Raw genomic sequence first — 25,000 nt, forward strand, 5'->3', positions numbered from 1 at the left:
TGTGTGTGTGTGTGTGTGTGTGTGTGTGTCTGTGTGGGGTTCAAATAATAATAAATATTAATCTGTCAATGAAGGGCGAGGTTGAAAAATATATCTTTTTGGCAACAAAACTGAACAGTTGCCCAGCCTCTCAACCAATGGTCATCAGAGAGAGTTACTCTACAAAGGCAACATCTGCTTGGAAGACATTCAGTTATTGTGACAGATCAACCACATCATTAGAACTCGCCACGTAAAACTGAAATAAAGCCTCACCCCATCGCCAGTGTGTGTGCGTGTGTATGTGTGTGTGTGCGTGTGTGTGTGTGTGTGTGTGCGTGAGCCACAGAGACGTCAGTCAACAGGATATGATGGAGAACATTAACATTAGAACACATGTGACATACAGCAGGTTAGAACGCAGCAACATATCAGACATGATTACACCATGAACACCAAGACACGCTAGAGGAGGAGGAGGAGGTGTGTGTGTGTGTGTGTGTGTGTGTGTGTGTGATATAGGAGGGGGGTATAGTGGTGTGTGTGTGTGTGTGTGTGTGTGTGTGATATAGGAGGAGGGGGTATAGTGGTGTGTGTGTGTGTGTGTGTGCGTGTGTAATATAGGAGGAGGGGGTATAGTGGTGTGTGTGTGTGTGTGTGTGTGTGTGTCTGTGTGTGTGTGTGTGTGTGATATAGGAGGGGGGGGGGGGGTACTTACTGTAACCCATTCCTTGGACAAAGTATTTGAAGGCCTCGGCCAGTTTACCAGGCTGTGGAACACAAACATCATCACACTAACATCAGACAGGAGCAGTTGAACCCAGATCTCTGATAACAGACAGTAGTAGTTGAACCCAGATCCCCTGCTAACAGACAGTAGTAGTTGAACCCAGATCCCTACAGACAGCAGTAATTAACAGACGGTAATTAACATACAGTAGTAGGTGACCCCAGATCCCTGCTAACAGACAGTAGTAGTTGAACCTAGATCCCCTGCTAACAGACAGTAGTAGTTGAACCCAGATCCCCTGCTAACAGACAGTAGTAGTTGAACCCAGATCCCCTGCTAACAGACAGTAGTAGTTGAACCCAGATCCCCTGCTAACAGACAGTAGCAGTTGAACCCAGATCCCCTGCTAACAGACAGTAGTAGTTGAACCCAGATCCCCTGCTAACAGACAGTAGCAGTTGAACCCAGATCCCCTGCTAGCTCACCTGGACCACCTGAGGAAGACCACCACAGTCAGCCATCTGAGGGGAGGAGAGGGAATGGAGCATGCTCAGTAGATTCAACTTTATTGTCATTGCAGAGTACAAGTACTAGACAACGAAATGCAGTCTAACATCTAACCACAAGTGCAAATAGGGATATAAAGAACATGATACAAAAACCTGATATCAAAACGTTCTAACTCCACCCTCCTCCTCTATAGATTTTAACTCCACCCTCCTCCTCTATAGATGTTCTAACTCCACCCTCCTCCCCTATAGATGTTCTAACTCCACCCTCCAAGCAGAGAGGCTGATCTCACCTTCAGCAGAGTGGTCTTGGTGGGGTTCAACCTGGAGTTACATTCAACCTGCGAACCAGAAGACAGAGTGAAGAACAGGCATGAAGGACAGGTGTGACGCTCTCCACACGGCAGGCATGTGCTAGATGTGTTGCCATGGAGACAGAGAGAGAGACAGAGACAGAGACAGAGAGAGAGACCCACCACAGCGTCCACGGCGGGGGACGTGTCTCCCACCACCAGCAGGGAGGGACACCTGGACGGAGAGAGGAGGGCCACACGGTCACACAACAGCTGCTGTAGCTACACACACACACACACACACACACATACACACACACACACACACACACGGTCACACAACAGCTGCTGTAGCAACACACACACACACACACACACCAAGGACGTGTCGTCCATATAAGCATAGTAAGCAGTGCTTACCCAACGAAAAAATAAAAAAGGACTGTGAAAATATTAAAATATAAGTGCATGTAACCGTTTGTTTGTTTTCATTAAAAGAGTCGTATTTTAGGTCCCAGGGCAGCAGGAGTCATTCATTTTGGCGCCACCTGCAGGAGTAAGCACTCGCTATTCTGCTTGCTTGCATTGCGTTGCATTATAAGCACTTCTCTCTCTGCTTTCCCTCGCGTACATTCGAATGCGTGAACATTTATTTTTTATTTTTTACGATAACTCAGCCCGCTGTTTAATGTGGCCAGGGTAAGCATGCTTACCAGCCAATCAGTAGTTCGTTCATTCTTGTGATTTTTTCTTTTTCTAAAAGTTTTTTTTTTTTCCTTTCCTAACACCAGGGGAGCCACCCCTCCTAAATTTCGTTGTTTGGTACCTGTACTGTAGCAATGACAATAAAGTCCATTCATTCATTCATTCATTCATTCATTCCAATAAGAGCTACTGATTGGCTCTTATCACTTTCAAGTTCACTTAACATTTCACCTTACTTTCTCTCGCCCGGCAGAATAGCTTATGCCAGCTAGCTCAATCGATCTAAATAATAATAATCAATAAGGATAACTTGCTTGATTTTGTGAATATGGACATTACTGTCAGCGACCTAAAGGGATTTCGTAGACTGGACTGGACTGGAAAAACACAACTACTGGCTAAAGGCCGCCCGAAGCCACAGCTCACCGATCTTCACACCCAGAAAGGGAGAGTCGCTAGGGGCTACAGCAAGCCTGGTATGAGTGGTTCATATGATTTATATGATTTGCGAGGCTGGTGGCGATCTGTGCTTGTTTATATGGTTTGAGTACTGCTGTGCTGCTGGTTCCTTATTTAAGACTTCCTCTGCTTTTACCTTTGAATGTAGGCCTGTGCCATTGTGTTTGGAGAGAGAGCTGCTTAATCAATCGCTGAGATAGGCCTAATGTCGCTGTCCGTGCCAGTGGTTCTGGACTAAAAGTGTTTGAGAGAGATAGAGTGTGCCTGTGTGACAAAAGTGTGAAAAGAAAGTGTGTTGTGAGTTTACTATGGAGGATGGAAACGGTGTGTGTCTGTGTTGTGCGTTTGCGATGTTGAAACTGGACTTGTAGATTTCAGCAGGTTGGCTACTTGAAAAGATCTTGGTTCAAAAAAGATTGAACAATGAGCACCCCTGATATAGTCGAAACTGGCAACATTTTTGTTTTGTTTTTGGTAATCTGATCACAAAGTGACCCTACAGTTTATTTTATTTTTTTTCCAAGTATTTTTATTCAAAAGTTACACAGTACAATATGATTAAACATTTTACATTTTTTTTTTTTTTTTTTTTCCCCCCATACATTTCTGCCCACCCCCCCACCCCCCCACCCCCCCACCCAACCCCGAACATTTCCTGCAGGGCCCTAAAGTTACATTGGCATCGTAATAACATTAAAAAAGGAAAAAGAAAATAGATTAAAATAAAAGTTCACATTAGACAATGATAATGTTGTTGTATCACAGCTGCAACCAGGTAATTACCAAGACAGTACATATAGGATCTACAGAGACATAGACAGGTCATCGCAACATTACATGGACCAACACTAGAGAGGTGACATGTCAGAAGCCTGCATCCCTTAGGTTGGAACTTCAGGGAGAGTCTTAAGACCATCAAAATATGCCAACACAGAGCCCCATGTAGAATAAAATTTGCTTGTGGAACCTCTAATTGTGTATTTAATTTTTTCTAATTTAAGATATAGCATTAGGTCTCTCAGCCATGCTGAAACTGTGGGCGGTTTCGGTGATTTCCAATCAAGCAGTATTCTCCTCCGAGCCAATAGGGAAGCAAAAGACACGCTATTCTTTTGGATGTTAGTCAGTCGGTCGCTCTCTGAGACCCCGAAGATGGCAGTCAGGGCATTTGGTCGTACATCAATACCCAGTGCCTCGGACATAATTTTAAAGAAATTTGACCAATATCCAGTCAGTTGAGGACAGGTCCAAAACATATGGGTAAGGTCTGCTGGGGCATTGTGACACCGATCACAAATATCGTTAAGCTCAGGGAATATTTTGGATAGTCTGTGTTTACTGAAATGGACACGATGAAGAACTTTAAATTGTATAAGTCCAAGTCGGGCACAAGAGGTGCTCCTATTCACTCTGTCTAATGCATTGTTCCATGTTTCATCTGCTATTTGTTGACCAAGTTCTTCCTCCCAGCTTGTTCTAATCTTATGAATTGACTCTCCTTTAAGGGACATTATGATGTCGTAGAGTCTCGATATATGACCTTTTTGACTGGTGGGAGTATCGAGGATTGTGTCAAGTACAGATAATGGAGGCATGTTAGGGAAGGACGGGCATTGACTTTGGATGAAATGACGGATCTGGAAATAGCGAAAGAGGTTCGAGTTAGGTAGATGGAATTTATTTGAGAGGTCACGAAAGTTTGCAAATATGCCATCTATGTATAGGTCTCCAAATTTTACAAGGCCCACCTGTCGCCAAAGAGAAAAAGTTACATCTTGCTTTGCTGGAATAAAGAGGTGGTTGTGACATATTGGACTCTGGATTGAAAAGCTTTGAAGTTTGAAATGTGCTCTAAACTGGGACCATATTCGGAGAGTAGAGACAACAACTGCACTGTTGGTGTATTTAGAGGGAGATAATGGCATCTTAGATGTCACCAGGGCGTGAAGAGAGGACGAGGAACAAGACTTTGCCTCCATCAGGCACCAGCCCGCATTTGAAGAGTGAGTCCAGTGGACGACTTTCTGTATGTTAGCGGCCCAATAGTAGAAAAGAAGGTTTGGAAGGGCTAGGCCCCCCACCTGTCTATGCCTTTGAAGTATTTCTTTGCGGACCCTCGGAGATTTACCACCCCAAATAAAAGATGATATAAGCCTGTCTATAGAATTAAAGAAGGATTTTGGAAGAAACACGGGTAGACATTGGAATAAATATAAGAATCTGGGTAGGGCATTCATTTTGACCGAATTTACTCTGCCTGCCAAGGACAAGTGGAGAGCATCCCATCTCTGAAGGTCAGATTTAAGTTTGTTTACGAGAGGTTCGAAATTATGTTTGTAGAGGCCTGTGAAGTCCCGGGTAATATTAACTCCTAAGTATTTAAAACCAACTTTGGATGTTTGAAAGGGCAAGCTGCTCTGGGGGATCTGAAGCGCCAAGGCGTTTAACAGGAAGCATTCGCTTTTAGAGAAGTTCAGCTTATATCCAGAGAAGAGGCCAAAACTGGAGAGTAGCTTCGTGATGTCAGGCATACATGACACAGGGTCGGACATATATAATAACAGGTCATCTGCATATAAAGATAGCTTGTGTTCCGAGCCCCATCTCTGTATCCCATGCATAAAGGCTGCAGATTTGAGTGCTATTGAGAGGGTTCAAGTGCCAAGACAAACAACAAAGGGCTCAACGGACAACCTTGCCGTGTTCCCCTTGACAAGGGAAAGTACTGAGAGCGGGTCCCATTTGTGACCACCGATGCCCTAGGGGAGGAGTAAAGCAACTTAATCCAGGAGATATATTTGGGCCCAAAACCAAATCTTTGTAAAACTTCAAACAAATATGTCCACTCGACCCTGTCGAATGCCTTCTCAGCATCCAGTGAGATAACTACTTCTGGTATAGTATCAGACGCAGGGGAGTGTATCACGCCTAAGAGACGACGAATATTCGAATAGGAGTGGCGGCCTTTGATAAAACCAGATTGGTCTGTCGATATTATATCAGGTAGGATGGGGTCTAATCGGGTAGCCAGAGCCTTCGCTAGTATCTTGGCATCCACATTCAAAAGTGAGATAGGCCTGTAGGAACCACAGTTAGAAGCAACCTTTCCTGGTTTAAGCAGAAGTGTAATAGATGCCTCTGTAGGTGTTTGTGGTAAGGTTCCTCTGTCCATGGAGTCCTTAAACATGTCTAGAAGCAAAGGGGCCAATTTAGTGGTGAATTTTTTGTAAAATTCGATTGGATAGCCATCCGGGCCTGGAGCTTTCCCACTCTGCATTCCCCTAATTGATTCAATTATTTCCTGCATTTCCACGGGTCTATCTGAAATTTCTTTCTGAGAGCGATTCATTTGGGGAATATTTAATTTATCAAAAAACTTCAGCATAGGTGAACTGTCAGAAGGTGTTTCAGAGGTATATAACTTTGAGTAAAAAGTTTTGAAAGTGTCATTAATTGCAGTTGGATTAACTATGTGTTCGTTTGAAGTATTTATAATCTCTGATATATATTGAGTGGCAGACCTGCATTTGAGTTGATGGGCCAGAAGTTGTCCTGCCTTTTCTCCATGTTCGAATACTAAACCTCGTGAACGAAGTAATAGTCTCTCAGCCTGATCAGTAGAAGACAAATTATACTGTGTTTGAAGACCCAGTCTTTCTTTGTATATCTCTGGTGAAGGGGATATAGAATATTGTCTGTCCAGTTCAGATATGGAGTTCAGGAGGTTAATCTGTTCATTTTGTTTTGCCTTCTTTAACTGGGCCGAGTATGCTATGATCTCACCTCTAATGACAGCTTTTAGTGTTTCCCATAATAAAGATGGGGATGTTGAATCATTTTTGTTTGTTTCAAGAAAATTGTCAATTGTCACAGAGATTGTCGAACAGAAATATTTGTCTGCAAGTAAGGCTGTATTTAATCTCCATGGTGGCCGTTCTCTTCGGTTAAGAGAGAAGGAGAGATCCATCAAGACAGGAGAGTGATCGGATTCAACTATGGTTGAATATTTAATTTTCCTTATTGAGGGGAGAAGTGATTTGTCTATAAAAAAATAATCGATCCTGGAGTATGTGTGGTGTACATGAGAGAAGAATGAAAACTCTTTGCTTTGAGGAAAGCTGTATCACCAGGGGTCCACACATCCTATCTGGGATATAAAAGTGTTCAAAGCTGCAGCCATTTTTGAAGGGGACCTAGATTTAGGGTGAGACCTGTCTAAGCTTGGGTTGATGGCACAGTTAAAGTCACCTCCCAGGATTAATGTTTGTGACTGCACATTAGGCATGGACGAAATAAGCCTTTTGATAAAATGTTCATCATCCCAATTTGGAGCATATACATTCGCAAGCAAAACTCGTGTGTGAAAGAGGGAGCCAGAAACCATAATAAATCGACCTTGTGGATCAGAAATGATATCTGTTGGAGTGAATTGTATTTTTTTGTTAATTAAGATTGCTACTCCTCTCGCCTTAGCACTAAAATTAGAATGGAATACTTGCCCCACCCAAGATTTCCTAAGTCTATTGTGATCCTTGACTACCAGGTGTGTTTCTTGCAAAAAAGCTATATCAATTTTATGATGCTTAAGATGGTTAAAAATTCTAGTTCTTTTAACTGGTCCATTAAGGCCTTTTACATTCCAGGAAGCAAAGCTCACTGGTGATCCAATATCTGTCACTGTGCTATTTGGTATATTAGCCATTTAGCATATTTGGTACCGTATACAGGACTTGGAAGGATATAGGCTGTATACCGCATTGAAGGTAAAAGTGCAAAAAATTATGAGAAATAATAAACGTTAACCAATGATAACCCCATAGGACCCTGCACCCCCTACCCATTGAACTAAATCCCGATGACCCCCCTCCCACCCCCACCCCTCCCATCCCGAAAAACACCCATGTTCCTATGCTCGCCTTCTGAACACTGACGAGCTGCAGGACCTTAAACTTCTCTTGTCTCTCCCGGTAGGACATCCTACCTACAAAAACCTACAAAAACCTCCCTCTTCTAAGAGGTTCCCGACATAATATATCAATTGAAACATGTAGGCTAGTAACTTATATGAAGTGTAACAATACACAGCAATTAAACACACAGTTTAACCTAAACAAAGCATAAACATATTTGTATTATTAACATGACCAACTTGGCAAAGGGCATTGTTAACTATGGTAAACATAAGACCGTGGGCAATAGAACAAAAAACAAATCGAATCACATCACCGTACTCCTCCGTGTGTGCTTTGCTGCCCTCTGGTGTTGAGCAGCTGATCGTCAGCACAAAGTTTGTAATTCGACTCCCCCGTGTCTGCTATGCTGCCCTCTGGTGTTGAGCAGCTGAACGTCAGTACAAAGTTTGTAATTCGACTCCTCCGTGTATATGCTATGCTGCCCTCTGGTGTTGCGCAGCAGCTTGTAACAACAGTTCTTGACATTAAACTTTAAACTAGTCTTCTCCAGCTGTTGCAGTGTTGATGCGACGATCATAGAACTCTTTAGCCTCTTCGGGTGTCTGGAATTCGAATGTTTTGTTCTGAAAGGTGACGCGGAGTCTGGCCGGGTGTAGCAGACTGAACTGAATCTTCTTGTGATAAAGAGCTGATTTGATGTCGTTAAATGCTGCTCGTTTCTTGGAAAGGGCCGCGCTCAAGTCAGGGTAACATCTGATGGTTCTGTCGTGGTAGCGCAATTCGTGCTGCCTGGCCCAACGCAGCGCGCGTTCCTTCTCCTGATAGCGAAGGAAACACACCACGAACGGCCGTGGCGGAGCACCCTCCCTGGGCTTTGGACGGAGGGAGCGGTGCGCTCTCTCCAGCTCCGGTGGTTTCTCAAATACTTCCCTTCCCATAACCTCCACCAACATCTCAGATATGAATTGGATCGGGTCCTGGCCGTGTTCGCTGCCCTCAGGTATGTTAACAATGCGTAGATTAACCCGGCGAGATCTATTCTCAAGGTCTTCAATTTTATCCATAAGGGACGTGTTGGCTGTTTGTAGTGTCTCCACTATTTTCTCCGTGGCATTGACCCGTTCGAAGTTTTCACCTGTTATGGCTTCCATCGAGACCAAGCGGCTTTGGAATGAGTTAACAGTGGTTCGCAGGGAATCGACAGAGTCTTGTAATGGTTTCACAGAGTCTCTGATCAGAGTGGACATATCTTCATAAAGGCTGGCACGTTGTTTTGCCAATTCCGAAATTAACTTCGTCATAGAGAGCGTGTCTTCATTGTCCTCCTCCGCCTGGCTAGCCTTGGTTGTAGATGCAGCGGCCATCGTTGCTAGTTTGCTGCTCAGAGATCTAGTTTTTGTCGCTGTATCTGGTTGTTTTCCTTTACAAATCGGCATTTCTTGTTTGAAACTGAACTATATCTTTATGCCCACAATTCGGGAGTGCTTCGTAATAGATTAGCTACATGTACAAGTTAGAATAGAAGTGAATTGTCGGGAGCTCCTCTTTCAACCGTCTTCCTTCTACATAGCCAAACCGGAAGCCGACCCTACAGTTTATTAGCGGGTTCTAGGGCATCAAAATTGCATTTCCTTGAAACTGCGTTCACTGATAGCGTGTATGTGTAATTATGTGTATTTCTATATCTTATGCTTACCCAATCTAAAAGCTCACGGCACGTGCCTGACACACACACACACACACACACACACACACACACACACACACACACACACAGGATATCATGACTCTGAGCACACACACACACACACACACACACACACACACAAACACACACACGTCGTATGTACATACTTCAGTGTGTTCACCGTCTCCTCAGTCAGACCTGGGATGGGCCTCTCAATCTCCAGGTCCCGACGGCTGTCAATCAATCAACCAATCAGTCAATCAATCAGTCAGTATAATAGCCCAGCTCCACTATGGCTGATGTGACTGTAGGCTCAGACTTGGAACAACAACCATCTGGGAGGTATTCCATCACTAAAGGAAAATATAGGCTTATTTTGAAAACTCTCAATAGAGTTATCAAAAATAAGCCTGGATTTTCCTTTAGCAACGTTGATGGAATAGGGTACATGGTAGGGGTTAGGGTACATGGTAGGGGTTAGGGGTTAGGGTACATGGTAGGGTACCTGTTGTAGGAGTTGCAGAACAGAGCCAGGTTGTCCTGGTTGATGTCCTGAGTGTGTAGTGTGTAGTGTGTAGTGTATAGGGTGTAGTGTGTAGTGCACCTGTTGTAGGAGTTGCAGAACAGAGCCAGGTTGTCCTGGTTGATGTCCTGAGCCACGTGGAGGCGGTAGGTCTGGATGATCTCCTGGTTGTCAGACAGCTCTTCCTGTCACACACACACACCAGTCACACACACCAGTCACACACACACACACACACACACACACACACACACACACACACACACACACACCAGTCAGACACAGCAACACACCATAGAACCCAATAGAAACCAGTAGAACCCAGTAGAACCCAGTAGAACACAGTAGAACACACAGGGGTAGAAGCTAGGGGTCAGAGGTCATGGTTAGGGTAGATGCTCACCGTGCTGAAGTGGTGATCCATCACTATGTCAACCAGGCTACTGGTCCACCCACTCATCTGAAACAACAACAACAACATCATCATCATCAACAACATGTGTGTGTGTGTGTGTGTGTGTCTGTATGTGTGTGTCTGTGTGTGTGTGTGTGTGTGTGTGTGTCTCACCTTGGAGGCGGCCCAGTCCATCCAGCCCTTAGCGCAGGGGTCCACGTTAATGAGCACCAGACCCTCCACCATGGCAGGCTGGTTCAACTGAGGAGAGGAGAGAGGGAGGAGAGGAGAGAGGGATGGGAGGGGAGAGGAGGGGAGGGGAGGGGGATAAGTGGAGAGGACAAGAGAGGAGGGATGAGAGGAGAGGAGGGAAAGGGTGAGAGGAGAGGAGGGGATGGACGAGAGGAAGGGAGGGGAGAGTGAGAGGAGAGGAGAGAGGGATGAGAGAGGAGAGGAGGGGAGGGGAGGGATGACAGGAGAGAGAAGGATGGGAAGAGGGGAGGGGAGGGATGAACAGTCATATTATAAATGGGGTATTCACTGTGCAAACAATTAAGGAAACAGCATTCGACTTCCCTGACTAGTAACCCGTGTTAGCCAACAAACTAGCTTGATAACCATGGTGATGAGGAGTGTTCCTCTGACTGCTGATTGGCTACCACCTGACTAGTGAGTTATTTCCTGTATGTGTCGTGAGACCCAACTTAGTAAACCACTCGTTTTAAACTAACTAGTCACCACTAGTGACTTGGTAAGGCCTTCACACAGCTGGGACCAACCAGGGGCTGGGGGGGGGTCATGTGACAGGATATCATGTGACTTACAGCCAGTCTGGACAGGATGTAGGCTCCAGCTCCAACCCCGATCCCAATCACACTGTTGACCCTGAAAACACACAAGCCAGGAAGTTAGACAGAGAACACCTGTCCTTGTACCTGTCTACAGGTGTCTCACCTGTCCTTGTACCTGTCTACAGGTGTCTTTAGTTAGTTCAAGTTTATTTCGAACAGCAGACCAGGTACATTGGGATCAGTGGCGGCTGGTGATAAAAATGTTGGGTGGGGCACAGGTTATGGGGGCATGCTCCACGGGGAAGTCTGGATTTTAAAATCTGGATTTACAGTCGATTTTAGCATGAGAATATATATAACTTGGGTAGGGCAAACTGGGCAAACTGCAAACACAACAAAATAATAATGCACAACAACTGAGAAATCAACTGGAATAGTCTTTGTTAGCAGAGTAGACCTAATGTTAACAGAATGGACTTATACCCTTTGTCTATCTGTGCAGCGGTAAGGTGAATAATTCTAGCAGTACTGTCCAGACAGTTGTCTTGTTTAGCCATTCAACTAGGCATTATTTATTCAATGGAGAAAGACATGGAACACAATGCAATTGTGATAATAAATGTGTTCTTTGTTACTTCTTTAATTAAATTAAAGTGTACCTTTCTATTATCACACAATATTTCCTTGAACATGTAAACTCTATAATCATACAGTTGTCTTTCTATTAGTTGTCTCTGTCATACTGAACTGTTTGTTATCATCCTGAACTATCTCTATTGCCCTCCTCTCCTGTTGTCTGTCTCTCTGTTGCTCTCCTCTCCTGTTGTCTGTCTCTCTGTTGCTCTCCTCTCCTGTTGTCTGTCTCTCTGTTGCTCTCCTCTCCTGTTGTCTGTCTGTCTGTTGCTCTCCTCTCCTGTTGTCTGTCTCTCTGTTGCTGTCCTGTTGTCTGTCTCTCTGTTGCTGTCCAGTTGTCTGTCTCTCTGTTGCTGTCCTGTTGTCTGTCTCTCTGTTGCTGTCCTGTTGTCTGTCTCTCTGTTGCTGTCCTGTTGTCTGTCTCTCTGTTGCTGTCCTGTTGTCTGTCTCTCTGTTGCTGTCCTGTTGTCTGTCTCTCTGTTGCTGTCCTGTTGTCTGTCTCTCTGTTGCTGTCCTCTCCTGTTGTCTGTCCGAATATCGGTTGTTAAGTCGCGACGTGTTTCCGGGTCCAACTTGGCTGAGGCGCTGTCTTTGAAATGCCGCAATAATAATAATAATAAATTATATTTATATAGCGCTTTTCCGAGGCTCAAATACCCTGACAATATGGGGAAAACGGGAAAGTGCTGCTGTGTCCCTTGTTGTATGAATAGATCCGAGTCTAAAAAACGATTAAACTGTCATTCTACCGCTGTAGTACACTGGTATTCTGGTGCGGAGAATTTCTGGTTTGGAACCGGAAATTGCAAAACGTCACGTTTGACGTCAGACTTAACAACCGGATATTCAGGTCTCTCAAGTCTCACGCATTTTTTTATTTTTACTACCCCTAGTGGTAGTGGCCCTAGGCTGCAGCCTAGGTAAGCCTATAATCTGCGCATGCTCGGGGCGCACTTTTCTGTGCCCCGGCCGGGAAATAGGAGACAGCCAATTGGAGCGCTGCTACAGCTCACGTGTAAGCCAAAAGTATTTGCAGTGCCATTGACTGCCATTCGGCCGGCGCCCCGACTCCTCCCCTATGTATTTTCACAGTGAATTTTACACACACACAGATAAAATGTTTATTGTATTGGAGGATTTTTAATGAATGCTGATAGGCGCCGACAGAATATCAGCCGCATTTTATGAATAAACAATGTTTATTTTTTTTAAATCTTTTACAAGTGGGGCTGCGTTGGAAGGTGGGGGCGGCGCCCTAGCGCCCTCTATTGGCCAGCCGCCACTGATTGGGATACAATGATTTAAAAAATAAAAAATAAATAAACACATGGTTAAGCTGTCCGAAAGGGAATAGGAGGAAGCAAGGCTTATTTGTCCTATCCCCATTAACACACTACAATTATCGTAGCGTAGGTTTACAACAGAAACAAACAACAAACAAAAAACTATCAGGCTCAATTTTGTCATTCAAATTCAAATACACACACTACAGAATACAAACTATCATATACTAATTTTAGCAAATGGCATGTCCTGTCTCTTCCATGTTGTATCTAGAAAGGATATAATTCTTATACATTCTTTTAAATTGCAGTTCATTAGTCCACCTTTGGAGCTTTTCCTCAAGGCCATTCCACAACACAACTCCGCAGATTGATATACAAAATCTTTTAACGTTAGTTTGTGCTCATGTTAAGTTCTCACCTGTCCTTGTACCTGTCTACAGGTGTCTCACCTGTCCTTGTACCTGTCTACATGTCTCAGGTCTGTCTACAGAAAATGGTTTTCTCTATGTACCACATGTACAAAAGAAGAGATTTGGTGAGGCTGCATTCTCATTTTTTGCACCCAGATTGTGGAATGCACTGCCAGTTTACATTAGGGATGCAACCTCAGCAAATATGTTCAAGTCAAGACTAAAAACCCATCTTTTTAATATTGCCTTTAAATGACTAAATAATTAAATTATGATTAGATAATGATTGGAGTACTTTGAGCTGCAACGTTTGCAGGAAAAGTGCTATACAAATAAAACATTATTATTATTATTATTATTATTATTATTATTACAGGTCTGTTCTACAGGTCTCAGGTCAGTTCTTACTTCAGGTGAGTCAGGACAGATGGAAGCATCTCAGCCAGCTCATCCATGGTTGGGTACACGTACCTGGGACAGACAGACAGGTAGACAGACAGGTAAACAGACAGACAGACAGACAGGTAAACAGGCAGACAGACAGGTAAACAGGCAGACAGGTAAACAGACAGGGAGACAGGTAAACAGACAGAGAGACAGGTAAACAGGTAAACAGACAGACAGACAGGTAAACAGGCAGACAGGTAAACAGACAGGCAGACAGGTAAACAGACAGACAGGTTTAGATTAGATTAGATTCACTTTGTCATTACATAGTACAAGACAATGCAACAAAATGATTGTGCGTCTAACCAGAAGTGCAACAAATAGCAATTATATTGCAGTGATAAGTAGCAGTATTTACAGCAGTATTTACAAGGTAAACAGACAGACAGGTAGACAGACAGGAGTTATTGTGAAGGGTCTTAAAGCACCAAAGCTGTTGATGAGTGTGACTGATGATGATGATGATGATGATGATGATGATGGTACAGGACATCTATGATAAGTGAAATAGTCTCCTGTGTGTGTGTAATCAAGGGTCTTACCCTGTAGGGAAGGTGTGTGTGTGTGTGTGTGTGTGTGTGTGTGTGTGTGTGTGTGTATATATATATATATATATATATATATATATATATATATATATATATATATATATATATATATATACAGTGGGGCAAAAAAGTATTTAGTCAGCCACCAATTGTGCAAGTTCTCCCACTTGAAAGAGAGAGGCCTGTAACTTTCATCATAGGTACACTTCAACTATGAGAGACAAAATGAGAAAAACAAATCCAGAAAATCACATTGTCTGATTTTTAAAGAATTTATTTGCAAATGATGGTGGAAAATAAGTATTTGGTCAATAAGTTCATCTCAATACTTTGTTATATACCCTTTGTTGGCAATGACAGAGGTCAAACGTTTTCTGGAAGCCTTCACAAGGTTTTCACACACTGTTGCTGGTATTTTGGCCCATTCCTCCATGCAGATCTCCTCTAGAGCAGTGATGTTTTGGGGCTGTCGCTGGGCAACACAGACTTTCAACTCCCTCCAAAGATTTTCTATGGGGTTGAGATCTGGAGACTGGCTAGGCCACTCCAGGACTTCGAAATGCTTCTTACGAAGCCACTCCTTCGTTTCCCGGGCGGTGTGTTTGGGATCATTTTGACCCCACGGGGTCAGATCTTGCGTGAAGCCCCAGATCGAGGGAGATTATCAGTGGTCTTGTATGTCTTCCATTTTCTAATAATTACTCCCACAGTTGATTTCTTCACACCAAGCTGCTTACCTATTGCAGATTCAGTCTTCCCAGCCTGGTGCAGGTCTACAATTTTGTTTCTGGTGTCCTTTGACAGCTCTTTGGTCTTGGCCATAGTGGAGTTTGGAGTGTGACTGTTTGAGGTTGTGGACAGGTGTCTTTTATACTGATAACGAGTTCAAACAGGTGCCATTAATACAGGTAACGAGTGGAGGACAGAGGAGCCTCTTAAAGAAGAAGTAACAGGTCTGTGAGAGCCAGAAATCTTGCTTGTTTGTAGGTGACCAAATACTTATTTTACAGAGGAATTTACCAATTAATTCATTACAAGTCCTACAATGTGATTTCCTGGATTCTTTCCCCCCATTCTGTCTCTCATAGTTGAAGTGTACCTATGATGAAAATTACAGGCCTCTCTCATCTTTTTAAGTGGGAGAACCTGCACAATTGGTGGCTGACTAAAGACTTTTTTGCCCCACTACAGTTGAGGCCAAAATGATTAGCCCCCCTTGTGAAATCAGACAAAACCTTTGATTTCTCCATGGAAATGACCGTTAACAACAAATGTTTATAGTGTATTTGTTTCCAAGATAATAAAGACAAAATGTCCACTAAGTTTGATTAGGATATGTTATTGATGCACTGAGTTGAAACAAGAAACGGCAAAAATGACACGTCCAAGATTATTAGCCCCCTGGCCATTAATAGTCAATAGTGTACCCTTTCTGAGCCTCAACTGACAACAACCTCTTAGAGTAGTAGTAGGATAGTAGTAGTAGGATTTTGGCCCATTCTTCCATTGCAAATGGTTCCAGCTGGTCCAAACTGCGTCGGTTTCTGAGCATGGACATTCACTTTGAGCACCCGCCACAGATTCTCAATAGGATTGAGATCTGGGCTCTGTGCGGGCCACTCCAGGACCTTGGTTTTGGTGTCCTTTAGGAACTGTTGGACCAATGTTGATGTATGCTTTGGGTCATTTGTCTTGTTGGAAGACCCAGCGATGACCTAAGCCTAGACTAAGAGCAGATCTCGTCATATTATAATAATTGCTCCCACAGTTGATTTCTTCACACCAAGCTGCTTATCTATTGCAGATTCAGTCTTCCCAGCCTGGTGCAGGTCTACAATTTTGTTTCTGGTGTCCTTTGACAGCTCTTTGGTCTTGGCCATAGTGGAGTTTGGAGTGTGACTGTTTGAGGTTGTGGACAGGTGTCTTTTATACTGATAACGAGTTCAAACAGGTGCCATTAATACAGGTAACGAGTGGAGGACAGAGGAGCCTCTTAAAGAAGAAGTAACAGGTCTGTGAGAGCCAGAAATCTTGCTTGTTTGTAGGTGACCAAATACTTATTTTACAGAGGAATTTACCAATTAATTCATTAAAAATCCTACAATGTGATTTCCTGGATTCTTTCCCCCCATTCTGTCTCTCATAGTTGAAGTGTACCTATGATGAAAATTACAGGCCTCTCTCATCTTTTTAAGTGGGAGAACCTGCACAATTGGTGGCTGACTAAATCCTTTTTTGCCCCACTACAGTTGAGGCCAAAATTATTAGCCCCCCTTGTGAAATCAGACAAAACCTTTGATTTCTCCATGGAAATGACCGTTAACAACAAATGTTTATAGTGTATTTGTTTCCAAAATAATAAAGACAAAATGTCCACTAAGTTTGATTAGGATATTTTATTGATGCACTGAGTTGAAACAAGAAACGGCAAAAATTACACGTCCAAAATTATTAGCCCCCTGGCCATTAATAGTCAATAGTGTACCCTTTCTGAGCCTCAACTGACAACAACCTCTTAGAGTAGTAGTAGGATAGTAGTAGTAGGATTTTGGCCCATTCTTCCATTGCAAATGGTTCCAGCTGGTCCAAACTGCGTGGTTTCTGAGCATGGACATTCACTTTGAGCACCCGCCACAGATTCTCAATAGGATGGAGATCTGGGCTCTGTGCGGGCCACTCCAGGACCTTGGTTTTGGTGTCCTTTAGGAACTGTTGGACCAATGTTGATGTATGCTTTGGGTCATTTGTCTTGTTGGAAGACCCAGCGATGACCTAAGCCTAGACTAAGAGCAGATCTCGTCATATTATCCCTCAAAATGTCAACATAGTTTTCTTTTTTCATGATGCCATGCACCTGAACAAGGCTGTCTGTGCCTGAGGCTGCAAAACAGCCCCACAGCATGATGCTCCCACCACCATGTTTAACTGTGGGAGCTTTGTTCTTAGGGTTGCAGGCCTCTCCCTTTCTTCGCCAGACATAAGCAACATCCATGTGCCCAATCAGTTCCAGTTTGGTCATCAGACCAAAGCACAGACTTCCAAAACTCATCTTTACCTTTCAAATGTTCACGGGCAAGCCTCAGTCTGGCTCTGATGTGCCGCTCTTTGAGTAAAGGGGTTCTTCTGGGACCATGGCCCTGAAGCCCACCAGGATGAAGAGCCCTCACAACTGTATTCCTTGAAACATCAACTCCAGAAGAGGCCAGCAGCACCGTATCTTGGCAGATGTCCTTGGTGTCTTGCTGACATCTCTGACTATTTTCCTCTCCAGAGTTCTTGAAATCTTGAGCTTTCGACCACACCCAGGTTTGTTTCTTAAAGAATTTGTCTCCTTGTACTTAGCAATGATGCAACGTACAGCGGTTCTAGACACTGAGACGCTTGGAAATGGCAGTGTAGCCTTCCCCCTTATCATGAGCCTCCACTATCTTCTTTCTGACCTCAAGACTGATTTCCTTTGTCTTTGGCATGGTGAGTAAGAGTAGTAGTATAGTCCCTCTCAATAATGTGTTCAAGTGCCCTGTTTCTTGGAGTCCTTTTATGCTGATTGAATGCTCAGTTGTTGTTAGGAAGCCAATTGACTGCACAGGTGTGGTTTGAAAGCGGATTGGTTGATTAGGTGTGTTTTTAAAGCAAATATTCACATGGGGGCTAATATTTTTGACCACCCCATTTTTCACTATATTTGATATAAAGCGAGCCTTTATATTCCAAAATGTACCAAAAGCTAATAAATAGCACTGGTGAATGTTTGATTACCGGTATATAAAGTTTTATCAATGCTGCAAACATTGGGAAGAATTTTAGGAAAATGTTCCATAATTCCTGGGGGGCTAATAATTTTGGCCTCAACTGTATATGTATGTGTGTGTGTGTGTGTGTGTGTGTGTGTGTGTGTGTGTGTGTATATATATATATGTGTGTGTGTGTGTGTGTGTGTGTGTGTGTGTATATATATATATGTGTGTGTGTGTGTGTGTGTGTGTGTATATATGTGTGTGTGTGTGTGTGTGTGTGTGTGTGTGTGTGTGTGTGTGTGTGTGTGTGTGTGTGTTACCCAGCAGGGAAGGGGGGTGCGTTCTCCTGCTGTCCCGGGGCGTCCACGTGCACCACAGCAAAGTGGTGTGTGATCTCCTGCATGTCCTCGAAGTTAAACAACGTGTTGAAGCACGACTTGTCTGCAACACACACACACACACACACACACACACACACGCGCATACACACACACACACACACACACACACACACACACACACACACACAGGATGACAGAAGGCCCAAGAACCAGTGTTCACAGTAAGTGGGGTTCTACTACTAGTGTAGTGTGTGTGTGTATGTGTGTACGTGTATGTGTGTATGTATATGTGTGTGTGTGTGTGTGTGTGTGTGTGTAGTTAGAGTAGAGAGTGTGTGTGTGTGTGTGTGTGTGTGTGTGTGTGTGTGGTTAGTGTAGTGTCTGTGTGAGTAGCGCGTGTGTGTGTGTGTGTGTGTGTGTGTGTGTATGTATGTGTACTCACGGCTCAGGCCGATGTCGTGGTATGTGAGGATGACGGGTCTGTTGCCCCTGGCGACGCCTCTCATGGTCACATGCAGAACGCCGTGGACCGTCTCCACGTCATGCTCCTGCAGCCAATCACAGGCCAGAGAACAGGGTCAGGACCAATCACAGGCCAGTGAACAGGGTCAGGACCAATCACAGGCCAGAGAACAGGGTCAGAAACAATCACAGGCCAGAGAACAGGGTCAGGAGGACCAATCACAGGCCAGAGAACAGGGTCAGGACCAATCACAGAGCTGCAGTGAGGGTCAGAGTCAGCAATACTGTTGCTCCACCCTCATTGGAGGACAGATACTGATGCTCATCTCTCATTGGAGGACAGATACTGATGCTCATCTCTCATTGGAGGACAGATACTGATGCTCATCTCTCATTGGAGGACCATATTTTAATCGCTCTCAGTTGAATACACTGGTACATTGTGGGATCTTTAGAAGATGACACATACACACATTGGCTCAGTGTTGATCTGACGTCTGTGAGCATCTCTACCGTCCCGACAGGAAACACCTGCTCCAAGAGGCTCTCCTACCACAGCTACGCAGACGACACTCAACTCTTCCTGTCCTTCCCCCCGTCTGATCTACACGTGGCAACCCGTATCTCTGCATGTCTCGCTGACATTTCAACATGGATGGCTGACCACCATCTCAAGCTCAATCTTAACAAGACCGAGCTCCTCTTCATCCCCGGGAAAGCCTGCCCTCTCCAAGACTTCTCTATTACAGTGGAGAACTCTACTGTAACCCCCTCCCTGACAGCCAAGAACCTTGGAGTGATCCTGGACAACCGACTATCCTGTGCGGAGAACATTGCAGCAACGGCTCGCTCCTGCAGATTCTTCCTCTACAACATCAGAAGGATATGACCATTCCTCACCAGAGAGGCAGCGCAACTCTTGACCCAGGCACTGGTCATCTCCCGCCTGGATTACTGCAACGTACTCCTGGCTGGGCTCCCCGCCTCCGCCATTAGACCTCTGCAGCTCATCCAGAATGCTGCTGCCCGGCTGGTATTCAACCTCCCCAAATACTCTCATGTCACCCCTCTCCTTCGCACCCTGCACTGGCTCCCGATAGCAGCTCGCATCAGATTCAAGACCCTGGTGCTTGCATACCAGGCAGCTAAAGGGACAGCCCCTGCCTACCTGAAGGAAATGGTAACCCCCCAAACTCCAGCCCGCTCACTCCGCTCCTCCACCTCGGCTGGCCGACTGGCCCCACCACCTCTACATAGCAGTCGTGCTGCCCGATCACGTCTCTTCACAACACTGGCTCTCCGCTGGTGGAATGAGCTCCCCACGGCAGTCAGAACTGCAGAGTCACTACCCATCTTCCGTCGTAGACTGAAGACCCATCTCTTCAGGTTACACCTTAACTGCTCCTCCTGAGACATCTTCTGCCCCTCAGCACTACGTCTCCTAAAGACACCCGCTTTCCCCTCTACTGTGTCCCTAAAAACGTATATTGCCCCCCTTGTACTGTTTCTCTGTTTCTCCAGTTTCTCCCCCCAAAAAAACTAGGTTTAGAAGAAGGTGATAGGAGAAGGTTTTTCCTTCTATCAATGGCCCTGTGCCTGAGCTGGATTACTCTTCCTACTACGAATGGTGGACTGATGATTCACATGCTTTAATTTCTTAAATAGCGGTTAAGTCATTAAAGCCGAGCAGGTGATTTTATATAGAAGGTGATCAAATACCAATATATCCTACAGCTGCAGCGGAACATGCGGAACGCGCATTACACACACACACACACAGAAAGATCAATACGAAGTAGGCCTACATGAGAGTACACGCACAAAACCGGCTAACGTTACTCATTAACTGTTTGCACAAGTAAAATCACAGTGTGACAGTCAGATGGAGCATTCGGTAAACAACAACAGCAAGGTAATGCTATCAGTTGAGTTAAAGAAAACCAACTCTTACCTTTGAGGACACCAACATGAGCCCTGCTTACCCGTACCTCCGCCGTTCTGTTCGTGGTGATTTTAGAGGCAATAGATTATTATTGCCCGCGCATATTGCTATGAGTAGTTAGAAGCTAGGTGCTTGCACGTTAGGTGCGAGAATGCTCGGTTAACCCATTAGCGGGAACATTATTTGTTTCACAAAATAGGCTGATTTAATTGACCATGAACATCAGAGACATACATTACGAATGTTCATTTAAAATACTCTATACTGAGCACTGGTATAAGAACATGAACCAGAAAACAGTAGTAAATGCAATAACCCACAGTCGTCGCTGATGATGTTGCATTTTCGATTAGGATACGTTTATGGGATTAAAGGCACCGGCGACGGGCGAAGAGAGAAATCCAAATGTCCCGCTAAATTCGGACCAATCACAAAACTGTTTTGAAAGCGCGTCGCCTCGCGCGCCTGTTGAGAGCGATTCAGTCTCGATTGCAGTGCGAACACAAACGACAAGGTTAATTGCAACATTGTAACATATTGTAACTAACTACGCCCTAAATCGTAACGAAATGTAGGTCTGGAAGCGGCCTAAATCTAGCTTCAATCTGCTTTTTTTCTGTTCTCCGGTCATAATAACTCGCTGCCTTTCTGCGCAGCCTGAATCAAAGTGGACTGTCTGAATCGATTAGTGGCGGAGGAAATAAATGCATATAGAGGAAACACTGACATTTCTTGGCACTCACATCAGTAACTCACTCAAATGGAACACCAACACAGACTCCATCACCAAAAAAGCCCACCAACGACTGTTCTTTCTCAGCCAGCTATTTTTTTAAAAAGTGAAACAAAACCTCCTCCTTCAGTTCTACACCGCCATCATTGAGAGCATACTCACCTCATCCACAGTTTGGTACGGCAGCTCGGACAGTAAATCACAGAAAAAACGACAGCGAATAGTCATCATCTAAGATCATCGGCACCCCTCTCCCATCAGTTGAATCATTATATCTCAAACGCACTACCAATAGAGCAAATCAAATTATCTCTGACCCTTCCCACCCTGCTCACCACCTGTTTCAACTGTTGCCCTCTGGACGGCACTACCGATCCCTGGCCACCAAAACATCCCGGATGGAAGGACTCTCAACACCTGACTCACTGCACTAACCCTGCCAGATGTACTGCACTTTACAGTTGTAAATATTGATGATTTTGTCTTGTGGTTATGTGTGTACATTGTCCATTGTGATAGTCATGTGTAATGTGTGTATGTTTGATGTATTTGACACTGCTGTATTGAGCTTTCTCCATCTGTAGCAACATAACCTACATGATAAATAAAGTCTGGCTTTAAACCGCGCAATAGCACTGAAACGGCCCTTCTCCGTGTCTTCAACGACCTTATTCTAGCCGCCGATGCAGGTAACCCCTCTATCCTGCTGCTCCTTGATCTTACAGCCGCATTTGACACTGTAGATCACATGATTCTACTAGCTCGACTTGAGCATTATGTAGGCATCAGGGGCGTCGCCCTGGACTGGTTCCGGTCTTACCTAAGTAACCAGACTTTTTCCGTCCAACACGGTGACCTCTCCTCCTCAATAGCCCCCCTCACCTGTGGAGTGCCCCAAGGATCAATCATGGGCCCCGCCCTCTTCCTATTGTACATGCTGCCCCTAGGTCAGATTCTGGCGAAATTCAGTATTTCCTTCCACTGCTTCGCCGATGACGTGCAGGTTTACCTTCCCTTAAAACAAACTCAAGGGAAATCCACATTACAGCCCCTGCTTGACTGCCTGACCGAAATAAAGTGCTGGATGTCCGAAAACTTTTTGACCCTCAATGAAAAAAAAACCTGAGGTTATTGTTTTTAATAGTGCCCCACCGGCCCCCCTCGTCGACGCCCTTGGTCCCCTGAGTTCTAACCTCTCCACCTCAGTCAGGAACCTTGGAGTCATTTTTGACAGTGCTTTTAAATTAATAATAAATAAAAGACTTTAGGAGAACATTTGCTTTGCTCTGCGTCGTTTGGAGCTGTGAGAACGCGCATTCGAAGTCACTCCCGGAGTAAACATCCGATGGATGCTCCGCTTGAAAAGGGTGGTTTCGCTCCGGTTAGAAACGATGCATTGAGGCTGTCCATAGGAAAACAACAGCGCATGCGTGTTGATCTGGATAAGGGCGGGACGAACGGTAAATGTATCATTTTTCTGACCAATCAACTACCACGTCTGTTGCTTCGATTGCGTATGTTACTTCGTTTACATAAAGGGCTGTGAGAACGCAAATCAGAGAAATAATTTATGCAACAATGTTGCAAACTCATCCACTTGCTCCGGGTCCTGATTCAGACTTTCATGTGAGAACATGACCTTAGACTCCAGGCCAAGACAAAGGCCTACCTCTCCCAGAAGAACCTGGAGAGCGTGATACACGCCTTTGTCACCACTCGCCTCGATTACTGTAACGCGCTCTACGTGGGGATTGACCAGTCCCTGCTCCGCCGCCTACAACTTGACCAAAACGCGGCTGCGCGCCTCCTTACGAGGACTAAGAAGTACGAACACATCAGCCCAGTTCTGTCCTCGCTCCACTGGCTGCCTGTACGTTACCGCATCGATTTTAAATTATCCTTGACCGTTTTTAAAGCACACAATGGAATGGCCTCTCTCTACCTCTCTGAGCTTCTGCACTGCCACACCCCCTCCAGATCCCTCAGATCAGCAGATCAGCTACTGCTGGTGGTGCCCAGAACCAGGCTAAAAACCAGGGGAGACAGAGCTTTTGCGGCTGCTGCACCCAAGCTCTGGAACAGCCTCCCCCTCCATGTACGGGTCGCTCAGACCCTGGAGGTTTTTAAATCCCCCCTTAAAAACCCACCGGTTTTCCCTGGCCTTCGCCCCCCCACTTACCCATCGTTAGGTCCCTGGCTTTTATTGTTTTTAGTCCTTTTATCTTCTCTTCTTTAATAATACAATACAATATCTTGTATTGTGTTGCATCTTATTTTAATATCCTGCACTTTACCTGTTCTACACCTGTGAAGCACTTTGGTTCAGCTGCTGCTGTATGTAAATGTGCCAGTGTTTCCCCTACCATTGCCTTGGGGGGAACCCCCCGCCCCCCCAAGAAAGAGGAATTATTACGGACGTAGACACCAAACATCTGACAAGTAGGCTAAAATATCCGCTTTTTTTAAAACCCAACCCGAATCTGGTGAGTGGCAAGCCCATGGGCTCGTTGGTAACGTTAGTCCGCCAGTAGTCTCGCATAGCCAAACCTCCACACTTCACTTCGCTTCGCGCTGGACACACTCTTCACTTCGCTTCGCGCTGGACACACTCGCACACAAGATTGTGCGCGAGTGTGCGCGCGACGCGAGAGAGTTTTTGCAGGGTGAGATGTCTGCAGATGGAAAGTAAGCAAGTTGAAACGTTAGCAAATATAATTGCTGAGTGTTCTAACAGAGCAAGTTGGTTCAAATTGGTCGTTATTATTGTGACTAGAAAGTGTCTGATTATAGTTCCATGGTATGTAAAATAGTGTCAAAGAACTAGCAAGCTAACTAGCTAGCTCAGAGGTGATTAGATGAGCTAGTCTGCTACACATGCCAGCTAAAGAGCTAACTGGATGCACTTTATTATTTTACTTAAAGTAGATATACTATCTTTCTTATTCTGCTAGAATTGGCATATTTACAGTACATGGACAGTGGATTGAAGCATTGGAAATGTCTGTTTTTCATAGCAATCCAATATTCAATTATAATTATGTTATAAATTGATATGGATCAATTTATACCTCTTATTAGATTATAAATACTCTGGTTGTTATGTTTGCCTTTTGGTTGACAGCAAAAGAGGGAGAGAGGAGGATAGAGAGCAGGATGGTGCACCAGAGAGAGAGAGAGCGCAAGAACCAGGTGAGAAAGTGGACAGGTAGTCAAGACCTATAAGTAAGTAGCCTTGAGAACCGATGGTTCTCGAGCCTAATGGCCCATAGGGCAGGAGCCTATCTCCTGTTTCCGTAGCGTGAGGCGGCTTAATGTACAAGTTAGTACACTCCCTGGACATGACGCTGGTATGTCGCAGGGTCTTACCCCCTGGGGGAAGGGGGTCCATGCCACCCCCCCAAGGCAGCAAACCTAGGGGAAACACTGTGTGCTATATAAATAAAGCTGACTTGACTTGACCATTCCATCTGGTCATTAA

The 25,000-nt window shown here is 44.7% G+C and overlaps 1 protein-coding gene across 1 annotated transcript in view; it reads right to left on the reverse strand.

The window, feature by feature from the left end:
• LOC308153022 (protein NDRG3-like) overlaps window positions 1-25,000 on the reverse strand; it is a 34,045-nt gene that overhangs the window by 4,940 nt on the left and 4,105 nt on the right. The window contains exons 3-14 of the mRNA XM_080526108.1: window positions 18,828-18,933; window positions 18,365-18,485; window positions 13,721-13,783; window positions 11,017-11,077; window positions 10,367-10,453; window positions 10,202-10,258; window positions 9,880-9,983; window positions 9,443-9,508; window positions 1,695-1,746; window positions 1,512-1,559; window positions 1,195-1,230; window positions 698-749 (exon numbers count right to left, since the gene is read on the reverse strand). Coding sequence (XP_080382234.1) covers window positions 698-749; window positions 1,195-1,230; window positions 1,512-1,559; window positions 1,695-1,746; window positions 9,443-9,508; window positions 9,880-9,983; window positions 10,202-10,258; window positions 10,367-10,453; window positions 11,017-11,077; window positions 13,721-13,783; window positions 18,365-18,485; window positions 18,828-18,933 — 853 coding nt within the window. The remainder of the gene's footprint in view (window positions 1-697; window positions 750-1,194; window positions 1,231-1,511; window positions 1,560-1,694; window positions 1,747-9,442; window positions 9,509-9,879; window positions 9,984-10,201; window positions 10,259-10,366; window positions 10,454-11,016; window positions 11,078-13,720; window positions 13,784-18,364; window positions 18,486-18,827; window positions 18,934-25,000) is intronic.

Source organism: Nansenia antarctica (assembly GCF_963989245.1).
Source record: "Nansenia antarctica genome assembly, chromosome: 3".
Taxonomy (NCBI): Eukaryota; Metazoa; Chordata; class Actinopteri; order Argentiniformes; family Microstomatidae; genus Nansenia; species Nansenia antarctica.